General features: G+C 48.6%; 1 protein-coding gene across 1 annotated transcript; it reads left to right on the plus strand.

Annotated features, from left to right (window-relative positions):
* Window positions 1-2,880: 2,880 nt before the first annotated feature.
* GAST (gastrin) lies at window positions 2,881-3,337 on the plus strand. Its single transcript, XM_057715152.1, has 2 exons — window positions 2,881-3,091; window positions 3,234-3,337. The coding sequence occupies exons 1-2, from the start codon at window positions 2,881-2,883 to the stop codon at window positions 3,335-3,337; spliced, it is 315 nt and encodes a 104-aa protein (XP_057571135.1).
* Window positions 3,338-8,511: the final 5,174 nt, after the last annotated feature.

The raw sequence follows: 8,511 nt of genomic DNA on the forward strand, positions 1-8,511 counted from the left end.
TTCATTTATTTCATCTGCTGAGTCACTGAGTCCTGCTCTGGATGAGAGTGGTTATTTCTCAGAACATTCGGCCGCTGGTTGCCATGGACACCTCACAGTTTGCTTCTTTCATCACTTGTTCATTTTCAGCAAGTCTGGCTGTGAGCGTGGGTAACACAGCCCCTTATGCAGGACCCAAGGGGCATCAAAACTCCCCCAGGCAAGGAGGGGCCCTGATGATGCAGGAACAAGTACAAAATCTCTAGTCCTAACTGTGGAAAAATCAAATACAGCCTAGAGCTAGTTACATCCACCCAAACCAGGCTGATGCAACAGTTTATCAAATAATTTGACCAAATGTACCATTTGGTTTTCTGGTACATTTGGGCAAACACTTTAGTCTCTTTGCTAATCATTTTAAGATGTATTTTTATATTAAAAAGTTCAGATTACTGTCTCTCTTTGAAAACAAAATGAGGAAGGGAGCCTGGAAGTGCAGAAGCCTCAAGGAACTGGCTAGGGGCAGGGAGCCGGGGGGCAGGGGCGGGGTGGGGGGGAGTGGGTTTGCAAAGGGCGGGGAAGGAGGGGCAGACCTGAGAGATGATGGCGAACCCCAAGCTAAACCCAGCCCAGCGCAGAGGGCATCGAGGGCATTGGAGGGGGGACGTTCAGGGTTTTCCAGGTAAGGGAGGTGAAGGGACTATAGAGGCAACCAGGGTGCAGCCACCGGGAAGAGAGAGCAGGGCCATCAGGCCACAGCCCATTGCTCCTGATAACTATGACACGTCCTGTTTGCAGAGCCCAACAGAAGGGACAGGGGATCAATACATCACTCCACATTCACACACTTCCTGCTCTTTAAACACGAACATGTCATGAAATACGCTTCCTCTGAATCTAAGGTCGTTTGGTCCATCCAAATGGGATGTGGTCCGAGAAATGATCATCAGGCCACTGACCCCGAGGATATGGCAGGGCCCAGCTGTCACGCCCAGCTGAAGAACCGCCCCCACCCTGCTTCTGCCCCTCACCTTGAAGGTGAACTCCCCTTCCCTTCCCCCACATCTGCATGACTGACTAAATGACAGGGTGGAGCAGGGGTGAGATACCCATGCCTATTCTTATTCCTCTGCAGTGGGAAGCCTCACCTCCTGGGGGAGGAGGGCTTGGGAGGGGCCTTGAGGCTTTATAAGTCAGGGCTGGAGCACCCAGCAGAGCAGAGAACTGAGGCACCAGACCAACAGCGGCATCACCCATCTCCCAGCTCTGCAGGTAAGAGCACCCAGGAAGGGAGGGGAGAGTCTGGGACGAGAGTTGAGGGACCCCTGCACTCATCAGTTTACCAGACGCACGCCTCACTGTCTCCAGGGCTGGGACCCATCCCTTAGCCCAGAGATGGGTTAGGTCTCAGCTCTAGGACCCACCCACCGTGGCATCCCATCCCTTGTCTTCTAGCTGCCCTGCTACCTCAACAAGGGCTCTGCCCTGACCCTCTGATTCCACGCTCCTCAGGGGTGAGGACAAAGGCTATTCTCCCATCTCTCGGGTGAGAAAACTGAGGCCCAGAGATGTGACGTGCCCAAATTCACACAAATTGGGCAGGCTTGGAACTGGAACCTGTGGCTCCTGGACCCCATCTCAACTCTTTCCTAGACCAGCACTGTCTCATGGAAATTTCCATGATGGTGGTAACATTCCATAGCCTCACTGTCTAATACGGTATCTGCCAGCCACATGTGCGCTGGAAAAGTAGCTAATGCGAGGGAGGAATTTTTCATTTTCATTAATTTAAATGTAAAGAACCACATGTGGCTAGTGGCAACCATATTGGACAGCATCGCTCTAGATCACTGATTTTTCAGGTTAGTTTCTTTAGCAGCAAAAGCCTTTCTCTTCCCAGAGAAATCTAACAGAGAAAATAGATGAAAGCAGTATTTTATTAATACAAATGTGTTCTTCGAAGACATTTTTATCATTTTCTTCCAATGAATTTTAGATTTGTTTGAGTATCCAATTTATTTCTGTATTCTGGTTTCCCCAAACTTGGTTCACCTTGACATAGAGCTGCAAATGGTGACAGTTTCAGGGTTGGGTTTTTTTTTTTTAACTGCTAGATTATAATCAGAGGATAGTCCTCAGTTAAGTGAAAATGGCAAGAGAAACTTCCCTCTGAGGGCTGAGCAAAAATAGGGTGACCCTGTCACACGGTGAATGTGCTGGTTGTACAGCTGACCGTATATATCCTGTTCACATTACTATTTAAAAGTTCACTTTCTATTGCAAGACTTAAACATTACAGAGCCACTCACATGGCCTTAAATTCTGCAGAACAGTTTGGAAACCATAGCTCTAGGTTTTAAATTCCTCCAAGAGAAGCAGTCACTGTGACTAAGGTAGGTAAAGAGTAAAGGGGCAAACCTTGAGGTTGGGGGTTGGGGAAGTAACTGGCACAACCTGGAGGAAGGGCTTCCCTGGTGGCACAGTGGTTAAGAATCCGCCTGCCAGTGCAGGGGACACGGGTTCGATCCCTGGGCCGGGAAGATCCCACATGTCGCGGAGCAACTAAGCCCATGTGCCACAGCTACTGAGCCCACTCGCTGCAACTACTGAAGCCCATGCGCCTAGAGCCAGTGCTCCGCAACAAGAGAAGCCACTGCAATGAGCAGCCTTCGCACCCCAACTCTGCTCGCCACAACTAGAGAAAGCCCATGCACAGCAACAAAAACCCAAAAGCAGCCAAAAATTAATTAATTAATTAATTTTTAAAAAAAGGAACCCGGAGAAACAAACACAACCCCACACAGAATTGTAGCCCAGTCAGCAGGGAGGGTCCCGACTCTGCCTCAGGGTGCCTGGACAACCCCACCTTTAAGTTCGACCCCTCTCTCCTTTGCAGACAAGATGCCGCGACTGTGTGCATATGTGCTGATCCTGGTGCTGGCTCTGGCCGCCTTCTCTGAAGCTTCTTGGAAGCCCCACTCCCAGCTGCAAGACACACCCTTGGGTCCAGGGGCCGATAGGGGCCAGGAGCCACATGGACTGGACCGGCTGGGTCCAGCCTCTCACCACCGAAGGCAGCTGGGACTCCAGGATCCCTCACACTTGGTGGCAGGTAGGAGCTGCTGACAACAGTCCCTGCTTGCCTTGCCCAGCCTGGTTTGGTCAAGGTCCCCCTAGGCTGGCCCTGGCCTCGGTCTCCAGAGGATAGGCGTCCTTCCCCCATCCTTACCTCCTCTCCCACCTCTGACCCTCAGACCTGTCCAAGAAACAAGGACCATGGGTGGAGGAAGAAGAGGAAGCATATGGATGGATGGACTTCGGCCGCCGCAGTGCTGAGGAAGGGGACCTACGTCCCTAGAACCGAGCTTCAGAGCCCAGACACCTCTCAGCCCAGCCCAGCCCCATGAAACACAAGTCAAAATAAACTAACTTCCAATGGATCACATTGTGTCAAGTGTCACGGGGCAGGGAATGGGGGTTGGGGCAGGGTTGGGGCAGGGTTGAGGCAGGGAGGAGGGTTGAGCATTCCCCTAGGGGCAGGGGCCATGGCTAAGTCTTCTGGGTGTCCCCAGAGCTTAACGTTGACCAAGACTCTGTAGTGTGGATGGGAGCATAGACAGTGTTGTCGCGACAAGACTGAGCTTTCTAAAAGAGAAATCAGGGGACTTCCCTCGAGGCACAGTGGTTAGGAATCCGCCTTCCAATGCAGGGGACATGGGTTCAATCCCTGGTCCAGGAAGATCACACATGCTGCATAGCAACTAAGCCCATGTGCCACAACTACTGAGCCTGCGCTCTAGAGCCCATGAGCCACAACTACTGAAGCCCGTGCACCTAGAGCACACGCTCCACAACAAGAGAAGCCGCCACAATGAGAAGCCCACGCACTGCAATGAAGAGTAGTCCCCACTTGCCGCAACTAGAGAAAGCCCACGTGCAGCAATGAAAACCCAATGCAGCCAATGAATAAATAAATATTAATAAAGAGAGAGAGCGAAATCAAATCATGCCACTCCAGAGTCAACACTCCAGTGTTTCCCGTTGCACCTAGAATAAAACCTAGGCTCCTTGGGACTTTCCGGGTGGTCCAGTGGTTAAGACTCCACCCTTCCACTGCAAGGGGTTTGGGTTTGATCCCTGGTTGGGGAACTAAGATCCCGCATACTGCATGGCCTGGCCAAAACAACAAAACACATGAATAAAAAACATAGCCCTAAGACCTAGCCCTGCTGTCCTCTTCCCCTTCATGGGTGCCAAATTCCTTCCTCCTTCCTCTTCCTTTCTGCTACATAAATACACCACGCTCTTTCCTGCTCCGAACCTTTGTCCTTGCTGTTCCCTTTGCCTGCAATGCATTTCCCTGGGCACAAACGTGGCCGGCTCCTCTTTTTCTCTCAGGTCTTGGTTGAAAGGCCTCTTCCTGAGAGACCTGCCCTTTCTGCTCCTCACACACAGCCCCCAGTAGTCTCTAATCTCAGCGTAGTACTGTCTGCAGAGCACATTTCACAATCTGTAGTTGTTTTGTTTGCCGGTTTATTGTCAGCCTCCCCAGTTAGAAGGGAAATTCTGTAAGGGTGGGGACCACATGTCCTTCTTCCCCGCTGTATCTCTCATACGAAGAACAGGAGGTACCCCATAAATATTTATCAAATGGATAGGCAAGTGGCTGGCACACACGCTTGGCTTTTCACACATATTCCCTCACTGTTCTTGTGCCTGTCACAGCATCCTACCACAGACACGTGCTACTCTCCACCTGAGGGCTTTCTGAATGCAAGGCAGGCTGGAAATTCTGGGGAGTTAGTATCTCCAGAAGCATCTCTCAGTCAACGACAGATGAGAGTTGGAGGATAAATACCCCAGCTCCCTCACCCCTGGGGTGGCGTAACTCTGAGGTATATGGATGTCTGTCTCCCGGGGGTCCCCAGTAGCATTGAGCTCTAGTTCCCCACAACAGTAACCTGCTCAACGATATCCTTTACTGGCTTCCTTCCCTTCCCTGTCTCACATCCTCAGGCCACTACTGGCATTTCTTTGGATCACCACCCAAATAAACTACTTGCACTCAAATCCTTATCTCCAAGTCTGAATTTGGGGGAACTCATCCTAAGACAGTGGGTACTAGAGGGGGTTGTAGGAAGCAGGACCCTTGTGATGGGATTCTGAGATTTGGTCCTGCACCAGCCAGACCCCATTGCTGTGCTAAGTGGGGTGCTGGTAACCCCTGAAGCATCACAATCATTTGTGGATTTTCTCAGCTTACATCACAATCCATTCCAGCAAGCCTGCTTCTCTGAGCCTTTGACTCCTTCCTCAACACCCTGCTGAGGGCACTTCAGACATCTTCCATTCAATTGCTGTAGACCGTTGTTTCGTCCCAGCTTCAAGAAGTCATTGCCAGGAAGGTATTAGGCTTCAGGTGTCTTTGCCAGGAAATTAAATCCTGGGTCATGGGAAGGTACCCTTGTCTCCCATATCAATAAACTATCCCCTGGGAATTCCCTGGCAGTCCAGTGGTTAGGACTCCGCCCGTTCACTGCCAAGGACCCAGGTTCAATCCCTGGACGGGGAACTAAGATCCCGCAAGCCTGGTGACATGGCCAAAATAAAATAAAATAAACTCTTCCCTAAGTCAATCATTCTACCACTCTCCAGCTCATCCTCCTGGATCTACCAGCCTCAAAAACCCACTCCTATATGTGTTGTCCTGGTTCCTGCTGGTCCCTATTATCCAGGTTACGCAGATCCTGCAGCATTTGGGGGTGAATAATCCCTTTCTTCTCTTATCTGGGGCAGTACTTCTCCACATGTTAAGACCTGACATTAGCTTTTTTTTTTTTTTTAATAAATTTATTTATTGGCTGTGTTGGGTGTTCATTGCTGCGAGCGGGCTTTATCTAGTTGCAGGGAGCGGGGTCAGCTCTTCGTTGCAGTGCATGGGCTTCTCATTGTGGTGGCTTCTCTTGTTACATAGCACGAGCTCTAGGCGCGTGGGCTTCGGCAGTTGTGGCACAGGCTCAGTAGTAGTGGTGCACGGGCCCAGACACTCCAAGGCATGTGGGATCCTCCCGGACCAGGGCTCGAACCCGTATTCCCTGCATTGGCAGGTGGATTCCTAATGACTGCGCCACCAGGGAAGACCCTGATGTTAGCTTTTGGGTTAGAAACCCTAAGTTGCAAATCCTGAGAAGCATCACCTTAGGAGGCATCTGCCTCAAGCAGGCCTTTGCTGTCTCCAGGTAAGGGGAAACTGCTCCCCTCTGGCAAGGTAGAGGCCCTTCTCCCAGTGCAGAGGATTGCCGGAAACCTGGGAGTTCAAGATTTTTCTACCTTTTTTTTTTTTCGATTTAAGTATAGTTGATTGACAATGTTGTGTTAGCTCTGGTATACAACAAAGTGATTCAGTTATACATATATATACACATTTTTTCTCATAATCTTTTCCATTATGGTTTATTACAGGGTATTGAATATAGTTCCCTGTGCTTAACAGTAGGCCCTTGTTGTTTATTTTATATATAATAGTGTGTATCTTCATCCTAAACTCCTAATTTACCCCATCCCATTTCCCTGTTGATAACCTAAGCTTGTTTTCTTTTCTCTTATTTAAAATGGGGTAGGGGATTTATTTATTTATTTATTTATTTATTTATTTATTTATTTATTTAGGCCTCGGGCCACATGGCTTTCAGAATCCTAGATCCCTGACCAGGGATCAAAACCAGGCCACAGCAGTGAAAGTACCAAGTCCTAACCACTGGGAATTTCCCATAAGTTTGTTTTCTACATCTGTGAGACTGTTTCTTTCTTGTAGATAGGTTCATTTGTGTCATATTTTAGATTCCACATGTAAGTGATATCTTATGGCATTTGTCTTTTTCTGTCTGCGTTCCTTCACTTAGTATGATAACCTCTAGGTTCATCCATGTTGCTGCAAATGGCATTATTTCATTCTTTTATATGGGTGAGTAGTATTCCATTGTATATATGTACCACATCTTCTTTATCCATTCCTCTGCTGATGGACATTCAGGTTGCTTCCATGTCTTGGCTTTTGTAAATAGTGCTGCTATGAACATAGGGGTACATGTATCTTTTCAAATTAGGGTTTTGCCCAGGAGTGGGATTGCTGGATTATATGGGAACTCTATTTTCAGCTTTTTAAGGAACTTCCATACCGTTTTCCATAGTGGCCGCACCAATTTACATTCCCACTAATAGTGTAGGAGGGTTGGGAGTTCAAGATTTGTAAGGGCATCTCCTCAAATGTCCCAGCCATGTGTGTCATGGTCCCTTTCATTCTAGAACTTCAGCAGAGGAGACTTCTGGGGTTCTGCTTTCAGCCTCCTTTGTTACTCTGCACCCTTACAATCAGATCTTGGGCCTGATTTTCAGTGCAATCTTCCTTTTGCCGCAGTGGAGGTCATCTCACTTTTCTATTTATTTATTTATTTTATTTTATTTTTGGCCGTGTTGGGTCTTCATTGCTGCAAGCGGGCTTTCTCTAGTTGCGGCAAGCAGCGGCTGCTCTTTGTTGCAGTGTTCGGGCTTCTCATTGTGGTGGCTTCTCTTGTTGCGAAGCATGGGCTCTAGGCACTTGGGCTTCAGTAGTTGTAGCACATGGACTCAGTCGTTGTGGCTCGTGGGCTCTAGAGCACAGGCTCAGTAGTTGCGGTGCACGGGCTAGGCTGCTCCGCAGCATGTGGGAGCTTCCCCAACCAGGGCTCAAACCTGTGGCCCCTGCATTGGCAGGCGGCTTCTTAAACACTGCGCCACCAGGGAAGTTCCCCATTTGACTTTTCATACCATATCCTGAGTTAACGGTTGGCTGACCCAAGCCTAACATTTTCTTGCCTTAGAGATTTTCTGGGGATTCACAATAGCCAACCAAGTCAGTAGTCATAATAATCACTGCTCTTATCTCTCAAGTGCCGAAGCAATTGCATAAGCCAGTGCACCCCCATCCACCTGGATCCCATCCTAATTCACTACCAAGAAGAATCTCAGTAATTGTGAAACACCTACTGTATAGCACAGGGAACTCTGCTCAATATTCTGTAATAACCTAAATGGGAAGAGAATATGAAAAAAAATAGATACATGTATTTGTATAACTGAATCACTTTGCTGTACATCTGAAACTAACACAACATCGTTAATCAACTATACTCCAATATTAAATAAAAATTTAAGGGAGTTCCCTGGTGGCCCAGTGGTTAAGATTCCAGGCTTTCACCGCCGTGGCCTGGGTTCAATCTCTGGTCGGGGAATTGAGATCCCTCAAGCCGTCCCACGTGGCCAAAAATAAAAATAAAAAAGGATCTCAGTAATTGTGATGCTACAGATCCCACAGTGCTAGAAAAATCTGTGTCGGACAAGAATTTCATGTGAAGTCTCTAGCAAATTCTGGTAAGAACTGCAGTGCAGAACGCTAGGGCTGGCAAACTTTGCTTTAAAGGGCCAGGTCAAAAATATTTTAGGTTAGGCTTCCCTGGTGGGGACATGGGTTCGATCCCTGCGCTGGGAAGATCC

Source organism: Hippopotamus amphibius, chromosome 17, assembly GCF_030028045.1.
Source record: "Hippopotamus amphibius kiboko isolate mHipAmp2 chromosome 17, mHipAmp2.hap2, whole genome shotgun sequence".
Lineage (NCBI taxonomy): Eukaryota > Metazoa > Chordata > Mammalia > Artiodactyla > Hippopotamidae > Hippopotamus > Hippopotamus amphibius.

Bases quoted from the DNA above. Each gene is read 5' to 3' on its own strand.
- GAST (XM_057715152.1), top strand. From the start codon at position 2,881: ATGCCGCGACTGTGTGCATATGTGCTGATCCTGGTGCTGGCTCTGGCC. The intron at 3,092-3,233 runs GTAGGAGCTGCT...TCTGACCCTCAG, and splicing joins TCCCTCACACTTGGTGGCAG to ACCTGTCCAAGAAACAAGGA.